We start from the raw sequence: 25,969 nt of genomic DNA, 5'->3' as shown, positions 1-25,969 counted from the left end.
TTCTACAAAAGTTTTATCAACATTTATAAATGGCGTGAACCAATCCTTTCTTGATACCCACAGGCAATATAATAAATCAGCTAGCTTATACATCACCTTTCTATTTTATTCAAAAGAGGCCACATAAATATAATTTAAAAGTTACCACTGTCTGCTCTTTTCCAAAACATACAGGGACATATTTAATTCATGATTTATACCAAGAGATAAACAAAGTAGTTAAAAATCACTGAAAAAAACTATTAAAAATACATCAGCAATAACAGAGAAATAATTATCCCAAAACTGAATAATGTGATTAAGTGGAATTTACCTGAACAATTGGTAATACATTTGCACTTGTGATAGGAGTGATTTTATATTCTTCTGCAATAGAAGTTGCAACAAAGCTGAATCCTTTGAAGAGCTGATGAGCGTTTGCACTGGCTGGCAAACCAGGAGAATCTAATGTCCAAATAATTACATTTAATTATAACTACACGCAGAATTCTATGATATAAAGTGTCAGAATTTCTTTAACTATAAAGGAAACCATTCAATGCTGCTATCTAACATATTACATATTTGATTTATTATATATTATCTGTCTCCTCCCATCTGTATACATGCTCCATTTTGGTAAGTAATTTTTGTCTGTTCTTTTCATTGCTGCATACTCATTGCTTAGTACATGGTAGGTATTCAATATTTCTTGAATGTATATATGAAACTGTAAAAGACCGAGTAAAATATCTGATGTCTTACCTCCTACCCCATCCTGTAAATCATTAGCATACCAAAGGACTTATAATGCAAAGAAAGAAAGAAACTTGCCACCCTTTGACCAAGTTCCTGCCTTCCTAATAAATATTTCCCATTTAAAACATCTACTTGACAGCTGCCCAAGCAATGTTTTGTATAGGATCCATATTTCCCATGGACAAACCAAGTCTCTGCAAATTTACCATTCTTTTAGTTTTTACTTCAGAAGACAGTTTATTTTTAAACTATCTACTTAAAATCTCTGATTTTACAGATAAACATGCATTACCTTTAGGTGTTTTTGCAGTAAATTCAGGATCAAAACAAAAAGTATCATCTGGTTTTCCAGAAGCAGGTTTGAAAGGAGGTTGAACTTCTCTTTTATATAACTTCTAGAAGGGGCAACCAGATAACACAAAACATATTAAGACTTTAAAAATTATTATACTTTGTAAAAGAAAGCAGAACATAATATTCACAGTACATAATAGAAGACTAACGATTTCATAAAATAAATTTCAACAGGTTTCAGATACCTGTTAACCAAATTCTAAAATTTTGAGAGCTAATGTTCAAAATGTAATGAGGCCAAGAAACATAGCAATGATGCCACAAGCTGAATTCACAAGGAAAGGTCAATTTTGGATATTAGAAGTTTTTGAATGCTCATTGATAATATAGCCATGCAAATACAGCACAATAACAACTAAAATGCTCAAGGCTTTCAAAATCAATAGATTATTTTTAAGAAGTACATATTTCATCTAAAATATTGTTTTCACATAAAAACATACATTAAATGTACTGTTTAGGCTTGTATCAGATAATTGAAAAGTTTAGTCTTGTTTAACAATCTACCTTGCTAAAATCTACGCTTTTGAAAGGCATAGAAAGTTTCTAATAATACATAAAAAGCCACTTTTTTTGAAATCTATTTTTTAAAAAGCTTACAGTCCCACAGTGGGGAAAAATAAATAGGGAATTACTTTTGAGTAATTTTCATTTATTTAAATATGTAAACACGACTTCTGGTTCAATATGGCTTACTAGAAACAGCTAGTGGGTGCCTCTCTCATGATGAGTAATCAAAATAGCAAGTAAATATTGACACTTCAAGTATATTTTCTAAGAGGCCACACTGGAATTCATCAGAGAAGCGATGGAATTGGGAATCACAAAAAGAAGAGAACAAAGCCATGCCATCAGGTGAACTGAGACTGGTGTGGAGCCAGGAGATCTTTGATGCAGGGAAGGGAAGATTGGGTGAGAGACCTCCAGGATTCCACAATTCACGATTCTGTCACAGACTTTCAATACTAACTATAGGTAAGCCCCTTGAATCCCCTAGGCCTCCAGTTTAATACATGGAGCTGCCTGGAATCTGTGCAAAGGTACTGCTCAAGCCCATGTGGAATCCCATGAACTTTTGATCCCTGAGCAGCTTGGCACCGTCTGCTGCCACCCCACTAGGCAGGGAGCAGGTAGGTCGGCACTTGTGCACACCTCAAAGACAGATACTGCAGCTGCAGTACAGAAGAGTGAGCAGAATGCACGCTGCAAAGACTGCTGACCTCAGCTGTTCCCTTCTAAATGAGGCTTCCCTTCTTCAGTGTTGGGTCTACAGCACAGCTGCCCTGCCCCTACGTGTATATACTGGCCACAGCCTGGCGTTCTTCTTACAGCTCAGCTCCCAGAGGCTGGTGACCCACTCTTAAGCTCCCTCAATAGTTGTGCCCGACACCACCATCACATTTGTCACTCCTGAGCCAAGGAGACAGTGGGGAAACTGGGCACCTCTGTGTGCCCCCCAAAGTGAAATCCACTGCCGCTCCATCAGGAGGGAAGTGCAGGTGGGCCAAGCACCCCATGGCTGCCAACCTTCATTGCTTCAGCTGAAGGGGTCTGCCTTCCCCAGTGAAAGGCCAGCAGCCCTGCTCCCAACTGACTATTTCACTTGTTACCTGGAGGTCTTCTGAGAGCCTAGCCCCCATAGGCCTGTGACGGGCCTTGGGACTTCGACCACATAAGCATTCTACAGGCTGTTCTGAGAGCCCAGACCCCAAAGCATGTGATCAGCCATGGGAATCCCACCACCAGAGCATTCTGCCGTAATCTGAGAATCCCGTGGGCCCTTTTAAGAGACCAGCTCCCACAGGCCTGTGATCAGCCATAGGGACCCAATCACCTGAGTGTTTTGCTATATTCTGAGCATTCTGTGGGTGCTTCTGAGAGCCCAGTCACCACAGGTCTGCAATATGCATTGATGCGCCAACTGCCTGAGCATTCTGCAACTGCCTAAGCGTTTTGTAGGCCCTTCTGAGATCCCAGCCCCCACAGGCACATGATGTACTCTAGGACTCCCACTTCCAGAGTACTTTCCCTGCCTCTGCTTGAGCGTTCTGCCTGTGACTCCGAGAACCAGCCCATCACTCCCTATCATAGCCAGCAGCAGGATTCTAGAGACTTAACAAGTCCACTGTCCTGGTCCTGGTCCACTTCTTACAGGACTCATACATGCTGTCCGTTGGGCAATCCGGGGGATAAGGAATTGGAAGTTTGCCTAGTCCTATCCACCACTGCTAGTACATGACCATGCCCCAACCTGGGGTCTGAGCTCAGATGGACCCAACCAGACGATACTCCCACAGCTAATACCCAACTGTGTGTGCTAGAAAGTGGATCCCCTCTGTGATATCTACAGAAAGCAGTAGCATTACCCACTGGCAAACAGGTGAGTCACAAAGCTGTGTGTATTGGACTGATTCAAGAGGTTCCACCCAGAAACCACTCCCATAGACAACTGCAAGGCAAGTGTCTTCTGTGGCTATCAGCTATACTGTGGTCTAGAGATACACGGCAGTTGTGCATCTGAACTGAGAGCCATGAACTCTGAGTTAGGGGTGTGACAGGTAAATAGAACATATTGCTACCCGTCTAGGATGTGAAGCTAGTCCCCCTACTCTCTGCTGAGACCTTGGCACTGTTTACCAGGTACTCTTCCAACCATGCCTGTCAGGGCTGGTTCCCCAGTTCATCATTGGGGTATTTGTGTGCAAGCCAGGCAGTCAAGCTCTGCCTAGCTCTCTTTCCCCTCACCCCTCATGGGACAAGAAGGTCAAGGAACCTGGCATTCCACTGTCCAGCCCATCATCTGAAACAACAGAGATCACCACACAATAAACAAATATCAACTGCATACTGATCTGCTTTTGCCACAGCTGGCTTCTACTGGTAAATGCCACCTACTGCCCTATAGATTGAACTGTAAAACCCAACGTAAAAACCTGATAAGAAGTGCACGGGCCTACAGAAACAAAGCCAAGAGACTTTTGGCTACTTCCCAACCTACTCTACAGTCACATCCCCCAAGAGGGATGGCAGCAGGGGGTGAACCACATCTAAATGAAACAAATTCAAAAGCAATATGTGACAGCTTCTACAGATAAGAAGGAACTAACATAAGAACTTCAGGACTATGAAGAAAAAGAATGTAATGACATCCCCAAAGGGTCATAGTAGCTACCTACCAATGAATCTTAATCAAATGAAAACTCCGAAATGGCAGATAAAACATTCAAAATATGGATTGTAAGGAAGCTCAATGAAATCCAAAAGAAAGTCAAAAACATACAAACAAACAAAAAAATCAGAAAACAATTCAGGAGATAAAAGATAAATATATATATATTTTAAAATTCTGGAAGTGAAAAAAAAGATGAAAGGAATTTCAAAACAGAGTTGAAAACTTTAATAACATGCTAGACCACGCATAAGAAATAATTTTGAGCATGAGGCCTGGTCTTTTGAATTAAATCAGATAAAATTAAATAACAAATAACTTTTTAAAAAATGAACAAAGTCTTTGAGAAATATGGGATAATGTAAAGTGACCAAACTTACAACTTATAGACAGAAAGAAAAAAAGAAAAGAAGTTTGGAAAGCATAATTGAGGAACTAATTCAGGAAAATATACCCAATCTTGTTAGAGATGCAGATATCTAGATATAAGCAATTCAGGGAACACCTAGGAGACACTATAGAATACAAACGTGACCTAGGGATATAGTCGCCAGACTATCCAAGTTCAATGTGAAAGAATAAATCATAAAAGAAGCTAGAGAAAAGCATCAAATCACGAATAAAGGAAACCTCATCAAACTGACAGTGAACCTCTCAGCAGAAATTTTAACAAGCCAGAAGAGAATGGGGACCTAATTTTAGCTTCCTTTAAAAAATGGCATCCAAGAATTTTATATCCAGCCAAAATCAGCTTCATAAAATGAAGACATAAAGTCATGAACAGAAAACACTAGAGGAATTTATCACCATTAAATAGACCCCATAAGAAATGCTCAAAGAAGTTCTAAAAATGAAAACAAAAGTATGTCACTCACCATCATAAAGGCACACATAAGTAGAAAGCTCAAAGATCCTATAAAACAATCATACAATTGAGAATCCAAGGCAACTAGCTAGCAACATTATGACAGGATTAAAACCTCATATATCAATATAACCTTCAACATAAATGGCATAAATGTCCCATCCACAATATGTAGACCAGCAAGTTGGGTAACAGACAAAAACCAACCATTTGCTACCAAAAAGAGACCCATAGAATAGTAAGCACATCTACAGACTTAAAGTAAATGGGAGGAAAAACATATAGCATGCAAATAAAAAACACAGCAGAGCTGAAGTAGCCATTCTTATATCAGATAAAACAGACTTTAAACCAGCAACAGTAACAAAAGGCAAAGAAGGGCATTATACAATGAAATGATAAGGGCTCAATTAAACCAAAAGATTTAATTATCCTAAATATATATGCATCCAACACCAGAGTGCTCAGATTCAAAAACAAATACTACTAGACCTAAGAAAAGAGATTGATGGCAATACAATAATAGTGTGGGACTTCAATACCAAATGACAATACTAGACAGGTCATCAAGGCAAATGCCAACAAAGAAACTCTGGACTTAAACTGGACACTAGACCAAATGGACTTTTACAGAATATTCTAATCAACAACTACAGCATAGACATTTTTCTCATCTGCACATGTAACACTCTCCAAAATTGAACATATGCTTAACCATAAAGCAAATTTCAATAAATTCAAGAAAATCAAAATCACATCAAGTATCCCATTGGACCACAGTAGAATAAAATTAGAAATGAATACCAAGGGGAACTCTCAAAGCTACACAAGTACATGGAAATGAAACAAGTTGCTCATGAATGACTTTTGGGTGAACAACAAAATCAAGGCAGGAATAAAAAAAACTGCAATGAATGAAAATAGAGACACAACATAGCGAAACGTTGGAGATACAGCCAATGCAGTGCCAAGAGGAAAGTTTTTAGTGTTAAATGCCTAAATCAAAAACACAGAAAGATCTCAAATCAATGACCTATTGTTACACTACATGAAACTAGAATAACAAGAAAAACCAGACCCAAAGCTAGCAGAAAACAAAAAATAACTAAGTCTCATTTAGCTGAACTAAATGAGATTGCGATCAAAAAAAGACACAAAGGATCAACAAAATGAGAAGCTGGTTCTTTGAAATAATAAAGTTGATAGATCACTAGATGGCTTAACTAAGAAGAAAAAACAGAAGACTGTAACAAGTACAATCAGAAACTGAAAAGGGCACACATTGCAATGGATACCACAGAAATATATATAAGATGATCAGTGATAACTATGAACATGTATATACATACAAACTAGAAAAGCTAGATGTTGGACAAATTCCTGGAAACATACAGTCTCCCAAGACTGAACCAGGATGAAACAGAAAATACAAACAGACCAAAGGAATAGTGAAACTGAGCCAGCAATAAAAAATGTTACATCAAAAAAAGCCAGGATCACATAAGTCTACAAACAAGTTTTTCCAGACATGCAAAGAAGAGCTGGTGCCAATCTTACTAAAACTGTTCCCAAAAATTGAGGAGTTGGGAATCCTTCCTAATTAATTATACAAAACCAGTATCATCCTGAAAGCAAAATCAAGTAAGGACACAACCAAAAAAGAAAACTGCCAGCCAATATTCCAGATGAACATAGATGCAAAAATCCTCAACGAAATACTAGCAAACCAAATCCAACAGCACGTGCAAAAAAATAGTTAATCATGATCAAGTGGATTTTATTCTAGGGATGAAAAGATGGATCGACATTTACTAATCAATAAATGCAAATCACCACATAAAATTATAAACACAAATCATGTGATCATCTCAATAGATGCAGAAAAAGCATTAGAGACAATTCAACATCACTTGATGATAAAAACCCTCCATATAATAGGCATAGAAAGAACATACTCCAACATCATACCAAATGTGGGAAAGTTGAAAGCATTCCCTTCAGGAACTGAAACAGGTCAAGGATGTCTACTTTTACCACTCCTAGTCAACATAGTACTGGAAAGTCCTAGCCAGAGCAATCAAGCAAGAGAAAGAAACGAAAGACATCCAAATTGGAAAAGAGGAAGTCAAAGTACCTCTGTTCATTGATGATATAAGATACTGAGAAAAACCAAGACTCCTCCAACAGACTCCTAGACTTGATAAACAAATTCAGTAATGTTTCAAAAAATAAAATCAACATACAAAAATCAGTAGCTTTTCTATACAACAATGATGTTCTAACTGAAAACCAAATGAAGTTTATCATTAACGATCTCATTAACAACAGCCGCAAAAAGTAAAATACCTACAAATACATTTAACCAAGAATGTGAAAGAGTTCTACAAGGAGAACTATAAAACACAGATGAAAGAAACTAGATCAAATGGACGAATGGAGAAATATCTCATGCTCATGAATTGGAAGAATCAATATCATTAAAATGACCATACCAGTCCGGGCACAGTGGTTCACGTCTATAATCCCAGTACTTTGGGAGGCTGAGGCAGGAGACTCACTTGAACCCAGAAATTCCAGACCATCCTAGTTAACATAGCGAGACCTCATCTTTACCAAAAAAATTTACATTAGCCAGGCATGGTGGCATACACCTGTATCCCCAGCTACTCAGGAGGCTGAAGTGGGAGGATTGCTTAAGCCTAGGAGGTCAAAGCTGCAGTGAGCAGTGATTGTGCCACTGCATTCCAGCCTGGGCAATAGAGAGAGATGCTGTCAAAAAAACAAAAACAAAAACAAAAACAAAAAAAACAAAAACAAACAAACAAAAAAACATACTGACCAAAGCAATATCCACATTCAGTACAATTCCTATCAAACTATGAACATCAGTCATCCTTCAGAGAATTAGAAATAACAATCCTAATGTTTACACGGAATCAAAAAAATAGCCTGAATAGCCAAAGCAACCTTAAGTAAAATTAACAAATCCAGAGGCATCACATTTCCTAATTTCAAATTATACTACAAGGCCATAGTAACTTAAACAGCACAGTACTTGTACAAAAATAGGCACATAGATCAATGTAACAAAACAGAGATCCCAGCAATAAAGCTGCATACCTATAGCCATCTGATTTTCTACAAAATCAAAAACAATAAACAATGAGGAGAGAACACTCTATTCAATAAATGGTGTTGGGAAAATTGTCTAGCCACATGAAGAAGAATAAAACTGGACCCCTATCTCTCACTATTCACAATAATTAACTCAAGATGGTTTGAAGATTTAAACATAAGATGTGAAACTACAAAGGTACTAGAAGAAAACCTAGCCAAAACTCTTCTGGACATTGATCTATACAAAGAATTTATGACTAAGATCCCAAAAGCAAATGCAACAAAAACAAAAGTAGACAAATTGGACTTAATTAATTTCCTGCACAGCCAAAGAAATAATCAGTAGAGTAAAAAGATGACCTACAGAATGGGATAAAATATTTGCAAACTATGTCTCTGACAAAAGACTAATATCCAGAATCTACAAGGAACTCAAACAACTCAACAGGTAAACAAACAAACAGACCTATTAAAAGGTAGGCAAAGGATATGAACACACATTTTACAAAAGAAGACATAAAGCAGCCAACAAACATGGAAAAATGTTCAATATTACTAATCATCAGAAAAATGCAAATTAAAACCACAATGAAATATGATTTTATATCAGTCAGGAGGGCTATTATTAAAAAGTTAGAAAATAACAGATGTTGGCATGGATGTGGGAAAAAAATGGGTACACTTATACACTGTTGATGGGAATGTAAATTAGTACAACCTCTATGAAAAACCATATGAAAATTTCTCAAAGGTATAATAAGCAAAAAAATTTGACCCAGCAATCCCACTAACAGGAATGTACCCAAAGGAAAATCAATCATTATATAAAAAGGACACCTGCACTTGTATGTCTATCACAGCACTGTTCACAATAGCAAAGTCATGGAATCAACCTAAGTGTCCATCAATGGTTAATTCGATAAAGAGAATATGGTATATAGACACCATGGAACACTACACATCTGTAAGAAAGAACAAAATCATTATCTTTGCAGCAACATGGATGGAGGTGGAGATCATTATCCTATGTGAAATAACTCAGAAAATCAAATATCCCATGTTCTCACTTATAAGTGGGAGCTACACAATGGAAACACATGGACATACAGATGGAAATAACAGACACCAAGGACTCCAAAAGGGAGAAGTTAAAAGGGGGTTGAGGGTTGAAAAATTACCTAATGGTCACTGTTTTGTTGATGGATACATTAGAAATCCAAACCTACCATTATGCAATATCCATGTAAAAAACCCACAAATGCACCCCCAGATCTAAATTTTTTTTAAGAAAAAGAAAAATAAATACATATGTAAACATTCCACTGATTTGTTATTTAAATTAAAAGCAATAAACCTTTACTCTCCTGTGTTGGTCATATGAAGTTATTCAATAACAAGCTTTCTACTTAACTTACATCCCAGTCAATATTTGCAAAAAACAGATGTCTTTTGATTTCTTCAACTCCTTCTGATCCTATAAAAAAAAGAAATGATATTTTAATTTTATGATTTTTTTTAAATCTTGCTCACTGGCTTCCAGACTGCTATCTGTAAACAGGAACACACATATTTCATACATTCCTTGAAAAGAAAATTATTTGATTTCTTATCTGGCATTTTATTAGCTGGTCCTTTCATTTTATTGCGATAAAAAATAACTAATGTTCATACTGAACTACAAAGAGTATCATGAAATATTAAACTGTCTCTCAAATCAAAATAGTATTAAACATAATACTTAAACTTAAATACATATTTTTTCACTTCCAATTTATCTTATGACCTTATATTTATATGCCAAATTAAAAGGTACAAAGGAGGCCGGGCGCGGTGGCTCAAGCCTGTAATCCCAGCACTTTGGGAGGCCGAGATAGGTGGATCACGAGGTCAGGAGATCGAGACCATCCTGGCTAACACGGTGAAACCCCGTCTCTACTAAAAAACATAAAAAATTAGCCGGGCGAGGTGGCGGGTGCCTGTAGGCCCAGCTACTCAGGAAGCTGAGGCAGGAGAATGGCGTGAACCCGGGAGGCGGAGCTTGCAGTGAGCTGAGATCTGGCCACTGCACTCCAGCCTGGGCGACAGAGCAAGACTCCGTCTCAAAAAAAAAAAAAAAAAAAAAAAAAAAGGTACAAAGGAATAAACGGACACCGAAATTTTCACACGAGGGCATAAATAATAGGATCGCATCTGGATACAGGGAAAGGCTACCAGAAAGGGGTTAAAAAAAGTAGTTACAGAAACATAATGCTTACTTCGAAGAATATTGGGAGGGGCAAAATATCTATCTTCAAATATATAAAAGACTACCTGTATAAGGGAGAATCTGTGTATTATTTCAAAAGAAGTAACCCATAATATATACCTAATAATAGGTTGAACAGAAGCTTTCATTAACTAGACTACTTCAGTTTTAAATCATGGACATAACAGAGTTTACTTCATCTGAAATGCATACACAAAATGAAGAATTCTATGTATAGAAGTAATGTGCTCAAATCAAACAAGAAAATATAAAGATTTAATTATCCTCCCAAAACATGCAGTTACTTCTATAAAAGCTAAGAAAATAAGCAATACCCAATCTATTTGCTGGATTCCTTTTGAATAACATCCTTAGAAGACTTTGTGCTTCAGCACTAAGAAATTGAGGCATTCCAAGTTTTGCTCTGAAACAGAGGATTTTAGAAAGTTTCACTTCAATTTAGCCACACATTTGATTTGAAAAACCTCAAAAAGAATTTTTAAAAGTGCTTTTACAAGGGTAAATAAAGTCCTGTATATGGTAGAAGGGAACAAGACAGTGAGAAAAATGTTCTCGTGTTATTTTAAAACCGCAATAATTTTCTCAAAACTGAAAGCAAGAGATTTTTTTCCCAAAAGAAAAACATACTGTTTACACTTACTTTAATATCATATTCATGGTCTCATTTCTGTCTTTACCTTGAAATGGCAGAGTACCAGTAAGCATTTCAAACTAAAACAAACAAACAAAACATCACCACACAATTAGAACACCTTAGAATATATAGTAAGATTCTTTAGAAAAAAATTGAGACTTCTACTATATAATCATCAAACTGTAAGATCTACATGATAGTAGATCAAAATGGGACCAGAAAATTCGGTTACTTAAAGAAATATACTTCTGGTATCCCACTCTCTCTCTCTCTCTATATATATATAGCTCAACTGATGGTGACTTGTAGCAGATGAAACCAACCAATTCTTCCTCAGTTCTAATTTGGCTATGTTCTCAAAGCCAAAGCAATTTGAAAATACACACAATGCATTTTCTGTTAAAACAAAGATATTCTTTTGAAGCAAATGTTTAATAATAAAGGAAAAGGAAAAATAAGCAGAAAAGCATTTCGAATTCATACATGCCCAACAAAGATTTAACCATTCTCATTCCCTCCACGGCCCCCAAAACAGGACCCAAAAAAGAGGTAGAAGCAGCAGAACACACCAGCACCACTACCCCACCCCCCGACACGCATGCCAATAGCTTTAAAAAAGAAACATACACCTTAGTTGTACAGAGAAGAAGGAAAACATTTTCTCATAGAGAACTGACTGCAATGTGACTAACTAGAACATTAAATAATGGTATAAACAGACTACCTCTAAAAACCATTATAGTACATTAAAGAGAAGTTTTTGTATCTCCAGTATTTAAATCTCAAACTTAGATTCAATAATAGATTTGTCCTTTAGTCTTCTACTCATTTATCTGAACTCACAATCTAAGTGAGCTTATACGTTCAAGTCTTCCCTGTATCTTAATGTCTCCCAAAATCTGCTGTTCAAGCCTTAATCTTTCTCAAACTCCAGCTTTCCTTCCCAAATCTTAAGTAATGGTAGACCACCAAAGACTGGAGGAGTAGAGGTGACAACTTCAGGGAGAGAATGAAGGATCATATACAGGACTCACATCTTCCCTCAAAGAAACTATAGGTTGGGTAGTTAATATATACATATTAAGGTCTCCAAATGATTCTGATTCTCTCTCCACTACCCCTTCTAGTTTATCACCACCCAGTGGTGAGTCATTAACCGACAGTAACCTATGCTACATGTTAGAAATTATTTTTTCCCACTTCCAAAATCAGCTGTCCTCCTCAGCTATCTCTTCTATTAACTTACCATTCTTTCATCCCCCTAAAACTCACAAATTTTATAGGCATTTTTATCTTTGACAATTCATCTCTTTTTCACCTGTGTCATCTAATTTGCTACCAAGGTTAGTAACAGATTACTTTGAAATCTCTATAATCTTACAATTGTCTTTTAAGATCTCTTTTGTCTTCCTATTTCTAGTTTCTTCCAATACAATCCACTTACATAATGCTGTCAAGGCTAATCTTCCTAAAATACAATCTTCTCTAATTTCCATCCTGTTTAAGAATCTAAAAGTTTCCTCCTACCCAAAGAATCATGTGTAAATGCTTATAGGTTTATAGCTTCACTTCCTCCACCTTTGCCCTCTTTCTCCACTTCTCTAGTCAAACTGGTTCTCCAAGTCTTTGCTAATATGATCACAATACTCTCCTTCTTGACACACAACTATTTAAATTTTATCCATCCTTCAGGGCTTAATTTAAGTTCCAACTCTTCCAGTTTGCCTACATCAGCTTACATTAAATCTTCCCTGAACTCCTAAGGTACTTCTTGAGAGTTTATTTAGCTACTCCAATTGAAAAAGACCAAATATTGTACTTAGAATCAGTCCTTACCCCACAGGCCTCCTAATATGTCAGGCTTATAATAGGCACTTAACATGCTGATGTGTCATTTGGTATGCTACTCAGTGATAAATGGACAAAATGGATCAGCCCTCAAAAGCAAATTATATCTAATTCAACAGCTATTTATCTATCATCCTACTGACTACTGCAAATTCTATGCTTAATCTCATACCAATGGTCATTAAGCATCTACTGTATTAAGCATCTACTGAAATGCTCACTATGCTTGGTACTATGGGAGATGAAAAGTAGTATAAGACATGATTCCTCTGTTCAACAGGTTTATAACCTTTCCAGGGAATGCACGGAACAATCTGACAATAGGACACTATATGGTAAGGTGCTAAGTTCTGTAACATTCAATTAAAATACCATGTAACTGATAAACTCATCATTCTGAAATATAGAATCTGACAGACCTTTTCATACGTATCAAATATGAATAGTTTATAATAACAATGCTGCCATTTACCTTTTTACTAGCAACTTTAAAATAAATCAGAACACCAAAACCTTAATTTTTATTGTATAACAGCTAGCCAATCACAAGGTTTTTGGTATTAATTATAAATTATCAGAACCCCTTTCTGACCTGCTAAGTCCCAAAATTTGAAATAAAATTATTTTTATATTTTGAAATAAAATAAAATAATTTATATATCAATCACAGGTTGGTATAATTAAAACAAATACTGCTACTTACCATAAGAACACCATATGACCACCAATCAGCACTCTGGGAATGGCCTCTCCTATTTACTACTTCAGGAGCCATATACTCTACTGTACCACAAAATGAGTAAGCCTTCTTTTCTTGATCTACTGACTCCTTGCTGAGTCCAAAATCTATAATAACAGTATTACCAAAAAATGTGTCTGAAAAACTTCAGAAAACAGAAAACATCAAAAGAAACAAAATAATGTATTAAACATTACAATTATTTATGGATGGCCTACAATTATTCTTAAGAAAGTTCCTGTGAGATCAATAAGAGAAAGTAGCTTGTATTTCATAACAATACTCTTTAAGGTCATTTAAAGATCCCTCCATTAAATCTCATCTTCAAAATACATGCTTTCAGGTCTGCACTAGAATACAATGCAAAAAATGTGAGGGAACAACAATTAAATCAAAGCTGCCATATTGATCTAAGTTTTAAAATAGACTAAGACAAAACAGAAATAGTAACTTATACTTTTTAAAATACTAAAAAAACAAATTTTGCTTTGGCTTTGGTGAGCTTCCATTTTTGTTCAAAGCCTTCAAAGAGCTAAAGATATCAATATATAAAAGTCAATCTTATTTCCTGGTATTACTAATGAACAACTGGAAGACGAAATTTTAAAAATACCATTTATAATACCACCAAAAATATCAAACATGAAATCTACAGGTATAAATATACAACTACAGCTATAAAATATATATGTAAGAATCATATGCTGAAAACTGGAAACACTGATGAAACAAATCAAAGTAGACCTAAATAAATGGGAAGATATACCATGTTCATGAATTGGAAGATTTAATGTTGTTAAGGTATGAATTCTCCCCAAACTGATATACCAATTCAATGAAACTTTAATAAAATCCCAGCAAAATTTCTTTTGTAGAAATCAATAAGCTGATTCTACAAGTTGTATAGAAAAGTCAAGAAAATAAAATAGTCCAAACAATTTTGAAAAGTTAGAAGAAAGTTAAAGGACTTCTACTACACCTGACTTCAACACTTACTATAAAGCTACAGTAATCAAGACAGTGGGGTACCAGAAAAAGGTTGGACATATATATCAACGGAACAGAAGAGTGTACAATAATAGACTAACATATACAGTTAATTTTGCTATAATGCTTCTTTTGAAAATGCAAATTTGTTCTAATGCAACTGATATCTTAGCAAACAATCTAAGTATAACAGGAATTTCACACTGGCTTATGGGTGATTTTGTCTGCAGGAAACATCATATGAGCACAGAAAACTGAACCAGCTGAGCTTAAGAAAGTAGAAATACATAAAATACACATATGCACACACCTCAAACATCTACCAGCTACTTCACTGTATTTGTTATGAGCCACTCCTGTCCACCTCTAGTGTTAAAATTTTCCTTCCAGTTCCAGATAGTCTAACTTCCACTACATCACTATAATTTACAAACTGTAACTTTTCTGACACCCACTTCCACAAGCAAACTTCAGGTCTTTTTCAAGGTAAGGAACTGTATTTATTGCAGTCTTTATGTATTTCTTAATCATTTAGAACATATAAAACAATGCTACCCTTTTTACTTTCTTCTCTTTTGAGTATCACTGATTAAACATTTTAAAGTTATGCCCCTTGCCCCATTTTCCCCATAAGTTCTGTGGTTTATATACTATGGATTTATGCATACTGCAGTGATTTAGATCACATACATCACATTATAACTGGCTCTACAATGTCACTTAATTTATCACAAAGGTGCAAAAACAATTCTATGGAGAAAAAGCAGTCTTTTCAACAAATGGTACCAGAACAAGTAGGATAGAGATATAGAAAAGTTCATCCTCTTACCATAAATAATTAACTCAAAATGGATCGTAAACCATGTAAAACCTAATATAAAATTTACAAAAAGAATAGAAAATCTTTGTGATCTTGGGTTATACATGAAAAGTATAATCCATAAAAGAAAAATGATAAACTAGATATCATCGAAATAAACAAAACTGTTCTTCAGAAAATGGTATTAAGAAAATGAAAAAGAAGCTACAGGAGGAGAGGATGGAGCAAGATGGCGAAATAGAAGCCTATACCATTTGTAGCTTCTGCAGGAACACCAAAGTTCAGCAATTCTCTGCACACAGAAAAGCACCATCACAAGAATCAAAAATCAGGTGAGTGATCACAGTACTTAGTTGTAACTTCATATTGCTGAAAGAGGCATTGGAGAGGGTAGAAGAGACAGTCATGAATCACTGATGACACCCCCTCCCCATGCCCCAGCAGCAGTCATGCAATGAGGAGAGTCTTTGCAGATAGGGGAGGAAAAACTCAGCAAATGGGGGGCTTTACATTGAATTCAGTGCTGCCCTGTTACAGCAGAGAGCAAAGTCATGCTCGCCTCAGCCAGCACCCACATATGGAGGAAGGTTTTGTTATTTTTTATTTTTTAAGTTTTTTTTTTTTTTTTGAGACAAAGTCTTGCTCACTGCAACCTCTGCCTCTCGGGTTCAAGTGATTCTCCTGCCTCAGCCTCCTGAGTAGCTAGGATTACAGGAATCTGCCACCATGGGTGGCTAATTTATTTCGTGCTTTTAGTAGAGGCAGGGTTTCACCATGTTGGTCAGGCTGGTCTCGAACTCCTGACCTCAGATGATCCATTCACCTCAGCCTCCCAAAGTGCTGGGTTTATAGACATGAGCCACTGCACCCGGCCGGAGGAAGTTTTTGGACAAGAACTAGACAGAAGGGAATTGCCCATCCCAGTGGTCTAAATTTGAACTCCTCAGCAAGCCTCACCATCTTGGGCCAAAGTGCTCTGGGGTCCTAGGTAAACTTAAAAGGCAGTCTAAGATGTAAACTCTGCAATTCCTAGGCAACTACTAGTGTTGAACTGGAATTAGAGCCAGTGGACTAGGGTGGCATGTGACCTAGGTAAATACCAGTCAGGGTGGCTAAGGGAGTACTTGTGCCACCATTCCCCCAAACCCAGACAGCACAGCAACAAAAGTGACTCCTTCCTTCCGCTTAAGGAGGAAGGAGCAAAAAGTAAAGAGGACTTTGTCTTGCATCTTGGATATCAGCTCAGCCATAGTAGGACAGGACACTGTGCAGAGTTGTGAGGTTCCCATTCCAGGCCCTAGCTCATGGATGATATTTCTAGACACACCTTGGGCCAAAAGGAAACCCACTGTCTTGAAAAGAAGAACCCAGTCCTGGCAGGATTAATTGCCTGCTGATTAAAGAGCTCTTGCACCACAAACAACCACCAGCAGCAATATACCCAGGTAGTACACCATGGACCTTGGGCTCTGAGACATGCTGGCTTCAGGTGTGACCCAAAAATTGAGAGATGTGGTAGCTACAGAAAAAAAAAAATCCTTCTGTTTGAGAAAAGCAGACAGAAAGGTAATGCACCTTAGGCACCAGCTTGGCCACAGTGGGGTAGGCCAATAAGCAGGCTCTTGAGATCTCTGAGTCTAAGCCTAGGCTCTTGAATATCATTTCTAGATCTGCCCTGGGGCATACGGGAGCCCAGTGCTCCGAAGAGTGAATTCCCAGCCTGGCAGCATTCACCAGTTGTTGACTGAAGAACCACTGGGCTTTAAGTGAACGTTGCCAGTGGCCTGGGAGAACCCCTGCTATGGGCTGCTGGTGCTGATGGCTACAGGGAGAGGTTCCTCTGCCTGTGGAAAGGGGAGGGAAGTGCAACAAAGATTCTGGGTTATGGTCTGAGTGCCACCTTAGTTGCAGTAGAATAGAACTTCAGGTAAATTTCTAAGGTATGTGACTCTAATCCTTGGCTCCCAGACAGCATGTCTGGTCCTACCTGGGGCCAGGGGGAACTCACTGCCCTGAAAGGAAAGACACAAACCTGTTTGGCCTTAACATCTGCTGATTGTAGAGCACTATGGTCTTGAGTGAAAATAGGTTTTACCCAGGTAATAGTTATAGTGAGCCAAGGGCAAGACCCAGTGTTGTGCTGGCTTGCAGTTTGATTTAATACAGTCTGAGTGGTGGCAGCCATAGGAGTGATTGCATAACCACATCCCCATTCCAGGTGGCTCAGCACAGAGATAGACTCCATTTGTTTGGGAGAAAATAAGGGAAAAGAATGAGGTTCTCCAACTGGTAATACAGAGAATTCTTCCAGAATTTATCCAAGGCCACCAATGGGTTACCTCTAGGAGCCTATAAAACTGTAGCATTATTGGGCTTGGGGTTCAACTCCCAGCGAATACCTGTAAAGTCTTCCCAAGAAGGACAGGTACAAATAAGCCTGGAGTGCGAAGACCAAATTAAAAATCTAACTCATCAATGCCCATACACTCCCAAGCATCTACAAGCAGCAAGACCATCCAGAAAAACATGACCTCACCAAATGAACTAAATAAGGAACCAGGAATCAATTCTGGAGAAACAGAGATAGATATGCAGGCTTTCAGACAGATAATTCAAAATAGCTCTGTTGAGGAAACTCAACGAAACTAAAGATAACAAAGAGAAGGAATTTACAATTCTATCAGATAACTTTAATAAAGAGATTAAAATAATTAAAAAGAATCAAGTGGAAATTCTAGAGCTGAAAAATGCAACTTGATATACTGAAGAATGCATGACAGTCTCTTAATAGAAGAACTGATCAAGAAGTGAAAATAATTTGTGAGCTTCAAGACAGGCTATTTGAAAATACACAGAGGAGACAAAATTTTAAAAAAAGGAAAAGAATAAAGCATGCCTACAAGATCTAGAAAATAGCCTAAGAGGGGCAAGTCTAAGAGCTACTGGACTTGAATAGAAAGTAGAGAGAGAAAGAGGGGTAAGAAGTGTATTCAAAGGGATACTATCAGATAATTCCCGAAACCTAGAGAAAGAAATAAACATACAAGTACAAGAAAGTTATACAACACCCAACAGATTTAAACTAAAGAAGATCACCTCAAGGCATTTAATAATCAAACTCCAAAAGTTCAATGATAAATTATCCTAAAAACAGCAAGAGAAAATAAACAAATCACATAATGGAGCCCCAATACACCTGGCAGCATACTTTTCAGTGAAAACATTATAGGTTAGGATAGAGGGGCATAACATATTTAAAGCACTGAAAAAAAATTAGTCTACACTATTATAACTGGCAAAAAGTATTCTTCATGCATGATGGAGAAATAAAGACTTTCCCAGAAAAACAAAAACAGAGATTTCATCAACACCAGACCTGGCTTATAAGAAATGCTAAAGGGAGTTCTTCAATCTGAAAGAAAAGTATGTAATGAGCAAGAAGAAATCATCTGAAGGTACAAAACTCTCTATAATAGTAAGCACAAAGAAAAATGCAGGGAATATTATTTCATTGTCATTGTGGGGTGTAAATTCCTCTTAAGTAGAAAGACTAAATGACGAACCAATCAAACAATAACTACAAAAACTTTTCAAAACATAGTACAATAAGACATAAAGAGAAGCAATAAAAAGTTGAAAAGTGGGGAGACGAAGTCAAAGTGTAGTGTTTTTCAGCAGGTTTTTTTTGCATGTTTGTTTAGACAATCAGTGTTAAGTTTCCATCAGTTTAAAATAAGGGGTATTAGATCATATTGGCAAGCCTCATGGTAATCTCAAACCGAAAAACATACAATATGCAAAAAATAAAGAGAAAGAGGCCAGGTGCAGTGGCTCATGCCTGTAATCTCAGCACTTTGGGAGGTCGAGGCAGGCGGATCACAAGGTCAAGAGATCGAGACCATCCTGCCTAACACGGTGAAGCCCCATCTCTACTAAAATACCAAAAAATTAGCCGGGTGTGGTGACAGGCACCTGGAGTCCCAGCTACTTGGGAGGCTGAGGAAGGAGAATGCCATGAACCTGGGAAGTGGAGCTTGCAGTGAGCCGAGATCGTGCCACTGCACTCCAGCTTGGGCGACAGAGTGAGACTCCATCTCTAAATAAATAAATAAATAAATAAATAAATAAATAAATAAATAGAAACTAAATCACAGCACCACAGAAAATCACCTTCAGTAAAAGGAGGGCAGGGAGGAAGAAAACAAGGAAGAGCGGACCAGAAAACAACTAAAAAAATGGCAGGAGTAAGTCCCTATTCATTAATAACAACACTGAATATAAATGGACTAAACAATAAAAATACATAGACTGGATGAACCCATGAAAAAACAAGAAACAATGATCTGCTGCCTACAAGAAACACGCTTCACGCATAAAGACACATACAGACTGAAAATAAAGGAATGGGAAAAGATATTCCATGCCAATGGAAACCACAAAGGAGCAGGAGCAGTCATATCATACAAAATAGATTTGAAGGCAAAAATTGCAAGAAGGGAAATGGAGGTCATTATATAATGAATGATAAAGGGGTCAATCTTGCAAGAAGACAGAAAAATTATAAATATCTATGTACCCCAAACTGGAGCATCCATATATAGAGAGCAAATAATATTATAGATAAAGAGGGATATAGAACTCAATACAGTAACAGCCAGTGACTTCAACACCCCACTTTCAGCAGTGGACAGACCTCCCAGACAGAAAACTCAACAATGAAACATCAGACTTAATCTGCACCATAGAAGAAGTGGACCTAATAGATACTTACAGAACATTTCATCCAAAGGCTGCAGAATACACACTCTTCTCCTCAGCACATGGATCATTCTCAAGAATAGACCATATGTTACATCACAAAACAAGTCTTAATATATTCAAAAATCTGAAATAACATCAAGCATCTTCTGTGACCACATTGAATACAACTAGACATCAACAACAAGAGGAATTTTGGAAACTATATAAATACATAGAAATAAAACAATATGTTCCTGAATGACCAAAGAGTCAATAAAAAAATTAAAAAAGAAATTTTAAAAATTCTTGAAACAAATGATAATAGAAATACAACATAAAAAATCCTATGGAATACAGTGAAAGCAGTACTAAGATGGAAATTTATAGCTGAAAGTGCTTATATCAAAAAAAAAAAAACTTCAAATAGCTTTATGATGTATCTTGAAGAACCAGAGAAGCAAGCAAATTGAACCCAAAATTAATAGGAGAAAAGAAGTAATAAATATCAGGGCAGAAATAAATGAATTTGAAATGAGGAAAATAATATAAAACATCAATGAAATAAAAACTTGCTTTTTGAAAAAATAAACAAAATTGACAAACCATTAGCCAGACTATCAAAGAAATACAGGGAGAAGACCCCAATAATTAAAATTAGAGATGAAAAAGGAAGCATTATGACTGATACCACAAAAATTCAAAGGGTCATTAGTGGCTACTATGAGCAACTACATGCCAATAAATGGGAAAATCTAAAGAAAATGGACAAATTCCTTGTCACATAAAACCTACCAAGAAATCCAAAACCTGAAGAGGTCAATAACAAGTAGTAAGATCAACACAATAATAAAAAGTCTCTCAGTAATGAACAGCCCAGGGCCTGATGGCTTCAGTGCTACATTCCTCCAAACATTTAAAGAAGAATTAATACCAATCCTGCTCATAATATTACAAAAAATAGAGCAGGAGGGAATACTCCCAAAGTCCCATTCTATGAGGCAAGTATTACCCTGATACCCAAACCAGACAAAGATACAACAACAACAAAAAACTACAGGCCAACATCTCTGATGAATAATAATGCAAAAATCCTCAACAAGATACTAGCAAATTGAATTCAATAATACATCAAAAAGACTGTTCATCAAGACCAAGTGGGATTTGTCCCAGGTATGCAAGGATGGTTCACCATATGCAAATCACATAATATGATACATCATACCAACAAAATGAAGGACAAAAACCACATGATGATTTCAACTGATGTTGAAAAAGCACCTGATGAAATTCAACATCTCTTCATGATAAAAAAAAAAAAAAACCTCAAAAAACTGGGTATAGAAGGAACATGCATCAACATAATCAAAGCCATATATGACAAACCCACTGTTAGTACCATAACGAATTGGGAAAAACTGACATCCTTTCCTCTGAGACCCGGAACACAACAAGGATGCCTGATTTCACTACTGTTAATCAACATAGTACTGCAAGTCCTAACCAGAGCAATCAGACAAGAGAAAGAAATAAAGGGTATCCAAGTGAGAAAGGAAGAAGTCAAATTATCCTTTTTTACAGATGGTATTATCTTACATTTGGAAAAACCAAAAGACTCCTCCAAGAAACTATTAGAACTGACAAACTCAACAAAGTTGCAGGATACAAAATGAACATACAAAAATCAGTAGCATTTCTACAGGCCGACAGAGAACAATCTGAAAATGAAATCCAGAAAGTGATCCCACTTATAATAGCTAAAAAGAAAATCAAATACCTAGTAATTAAACAAGAAGTAAAGTATCTCTACAATGAAACTACAAAACATTGATAAAAAGAAATTAAAGAAGACATGTAAAAAGGAACATACTAAAATGATGCAAGAAATTGAGAAAGACACACAAAAAATGGAAAGGTATTCCAAGTTCATGAATTGAAAGAATCAGTATTGTTCAAATTGTCCATACTACCCAAAGCAATCTACAGATTAAACACAATACCTTTCAAAATAGAATACCTTTCAAAATAGAATGAGATTCTACACAAAAATAGAAAAAAAAGTCCTAAAATTTATATGGATCCACAAAATACCCAGTATAGATAAAGCTACCTATGAGAAAAGAACAAAACTGGAGGAATCACATTATTGACTTCAAATTATACTACAAAGCTATAGTAACATGGTACTGTCATGAAAACAGAAACATAGGACAGGGGAATGGAATCGAGAACCCAGAGATAAATCCATGTATCTACAGTAAATTCCTTTTTGACAAGGTGCCAAGAACATACAATGGGTAAAGGACGGCGTGTTCAGTAAATGGTGCTAGGAAAACTGGATATGCATATACAGATGAATGAAACTATATTGCTAGCTCTTGCTATATACAAAAATAAAAACAAAATAGATTAAAAATTTACATCTAAGACCTTGAACAATATAACTACTACAAGAAAACATTGGATAAACTTGCCAGGACATTGGACTGGGCAAAGATTTCTTAAGTAATAGCCCACAAGCACAGGTGATCAAAGCAAATATGTACAAACTGGATCACATCAAGTTAAAAAGCTTCTGCATGGCAAAGGAAACAATCAATAACATGAGGAGACAATTCACGGAATAAGGGAAAATATTTGCAAACTGCCCATCTGACAAGGGATTAATAACAGGAATATACAAGGAGCTCAAACAACTCTACAGGAAAAAGTCTAATAATCCAATTAAAAAATGAGCACAAGATCTGAATAGACATTTCTCAAAAGAAAGCATACAAATGGCAAACAGGCATATGAAAAGGTGCTCAACATCACTGATCATCAGAGAAAAGCAAATCAAAACTACAGTAAGATATAATTTCTCCCTAAAATGAGGCCTCTATTCAAAAGTCAGGCAATAAAAAAATGCTGATGAGGATGCGGAGAAAAAGGAAATCTCATACGCTGTTGGTGGGAATGTAAATTTGCACAACCACTATGGAGAACAGTTTAGAGGTTCCTCAAAAAAACTAAAAATAGAGCTACCATACGATCCATTAATCCCACTGCTGGGTACATATGTAAAAGAAAGGAAATCAGTACAATGAAGAGATATCTGTACTCCCATGTTTGCTGCAGCACTGTTTTTAATAACCATGGTAAGAAAGCAATCTAAATGCCCACTGACAGACAAATGGATAAAGAAAATGAGGCACTTAAACACAACAGAGTACTATTCATCCATAAAAAAGAGTAAGAACCTTTCATCTGCATTGTGGGTGGAACTGGAGGTCATTGTGTTAACTGAAATAAGCCAGGCACAGGAAAATAAACTTATGTTCTCACTTATTTATGAAAGATGAAAATTAAAATAATTGAACTCATGGAAATAGAGAGTAGAAGGATGGTTACCAGTGGCTAGGAAGGGTACAAGGGGAAGGGACTTAGAGGATGGGGGATGGATAATGGGTGTGAAAAACAGTTGGAGAGAATAAATAAGACTTAATATTAGCTAGCACAACAGGGTGAGTATAGTCCAAAATAATATAATTATACATTTTAAAATAACTAAATGCATATGACTGGATTGCTTGTAACACAAAGGATAAATGCTTGAGATGATGTATATACCCCATTTACCCTGATGTGATTATTAGGCACTGCATGCCTGTATCAAAATATCTCATACAACACATAAATATATACAAGTATGTACCTACAAAATTAAAATTTAAATTTAAAAAATATAAAATATTATAGGTTGAAAATCAAACAATCCATTTTTTAATGGGCAAAAGATCTGAATAGACACTTCTTCAAAGAAATAAATACATGAAAATGTGCTTAGTGTCATTAGTTTTAGAAAAATACAAAATAAAACCATGATAATTCTACCTAATGCCTATTTGAATAGATAAAATAAAAAATACTAACAATACAAAATGCTAGTGAGGATACAGATCCACTAGACATTGCGGGTGGGTATATGAAATATTACAACCACTTTGGGAATCAGTTTGAAGTTTTCTCACTTAGTTAAATACACTCAACATATGATCAACTAATCTCACTCCTTATGTATTTACTTAAAGGAAATAAAAATTTATGGTCAAAAAACCTATACATGAAGGTTTACAGTGGCTTTATTCATCATTGCCCAAAAGAGGAAACAACTCAAATGCCTCCTCATTGAGGAATGGATAAACAAATTATGGTACCACCATAAAATGAAACACTACTTAGCAATTTAAAAAAATATTCATTGATACAGCCAACAATATGGATGAATCTCAAATGCCCTATGCTAATTAAATGAAGCCAGTCTCAAAAGGCTGTATACTGTATGCCTCTGTTCATAATTACATTGTGGGAAAAGCATATATACGGGAACAGAAAGTAGACTGGTAGTTGGCTTGGGGTAAAGGGAGGATTGACTTATAAGGGGAGAATTTGGAGGAGGAGGGTTATGGAACTGTTCCATATTTTTATTTTGGTGATAGTTACAAGGCTGTACGCATTTGTCGAAACTTGCAGAACTATACACAAAAAAGTGATTTTTAAAAATTAAACTTTATATTTTGAGATGATTGCAGATTCGTATGCTGTTACATGAAAAACTACAGGGATTCTGTTTATCCAGTGTCCCCCATGCTAAAATCTTGCAAAACTATAGTACTATAACCACAGCCAGGACACTGACATTGATGCAGTCAAGACACAGGATAGTTCCATCACCAAAAGACATCAGAAGGATGAGTTTTAACATATGTAAAGTATACTTTCATTTTAAAAATTAAAAATCTATAAGCCCTATATTGCTCGTTTACAACAAAACATCAACATTAACTCTTAATTTTAGGTCCCCTCAAAACTGATTTTCTAACTCTGCTCAATATTTTCATTTAAAAAATCACTTATCCTGAGATAATAGCTTAATGTATTTTAACTTTCAGTATAATCTTTAAAAATCTTTTCACTGTGCTACTATGTTCTTTCTCTGTATATTGAAACTTGTAAACTCTGCACATTCCATTTACAAAAGTAAATATAATTACATCTAGTCTTCCAGGTCAGTTCAGCTGAATATAACATAGCTTGTGGAGAAGAACACTGGTTTCTTTGGCCATTCCAGAGAAGTGGGGAGAGAAGAATTTTCTTATTCACCTGTTAACCTTTCAGAGATTTATGCCAATCCACAGAGTTCCTTTGCCATACTATTTCTGACTAAACTGTTATTTAACAAGTATAATTTGTTCAGCAATCAACTAACAAAAATTGTACAACTATAAAACTAGCTACAAGATTAGATAAGCCATATGTTATACAGTGGTTTTTCCAAATCACTAATTTGAAAATAGAAGAAAATGTACAATTCAACTATATAATGGAAGGGTTATTTTGGGGGGTAGGTTTGAGTGTCAGTGTTTCACATCTTTGTAATCTAAAAGACTCTTTTATAAGACTTTAAACTTTAAAAGCACACTCAGAATATAATAATTTGATGAATATTTACTATAAATAAAAGCAATCTCAGTGATTAGTTTGCAAGTAACTATAAAAACTACATAGAATTATTTTCTCAAGTATACATTCTTCTCTTAAATACTCAGCTTAAGTACTGTGTGATTTACATCTCTGACCACTGTATATTTTTCTTCCATCTCTTTGTAGAAGTTGCTTCTGAATTACGTCTCTCAGAAAACACATTATAGGCTGG

General features: G+C 36.1%; 1 protein-coding gene across 8 annotated transcripts in view; it reads right to left on the bottom strand.

The window, feature by feature from the left end:
• The window catches only part of LOC105483642 (ribosomal protein S6 kinase A6), a 130,294-nt gene that overhangs the window by 48,424 nt on the left and 55,901 nt on the right, over positions 1-25,969 (bottom strand). For all 8 annotated transcript variants that reach the window (XM_011744603.3, XM_071088618.1, XM_011744594.3 and 5 more), the window contains 6 exons: positions 13,695-13,837; positions 11,150-11,220; positions 10,824-10,912; positions 9,659-9,717; positions 1,031-1,133; positions 314-444 (listed from right to left, as the gene is read on the bottom strand). In XM_011744603.3, the coding sequence (XP_011742905.1) occupies positions 314-444; positions 1,031-1,133; positions 9,659-9,717; positions 10,824-10,912; positions 11,150-11,220; positions 13,695-13,837 (596 nt within the window). The remainder of the gene's footprint in view (positions 1-313; positions 445-1,030; positions 1,134-9,658; positions 9,718-10,823; positions 10,913-11,149; positions 11,221-13,694; positions 13,838-25,969) is intronic.

This window comes from Macaca nemestrina, chromosome X (assembly GCF_043159975.1).
Source record: "Macaca nemestrina isolate mMacNem1 chromosome X, mMacNem.hap1, whole genome shotgun sequence".
In the NCBI taxonomy this organism is placed as follows: domain Eukaryota; kingdom Metazoa; phylum Chordata; class Mammalia; order Primates; family Cercopithecidae; genus Macaca; species Macaca nemestrina.
This window is presented reverse-complemented; position numbering and strand designations above follow the sequence as displayed.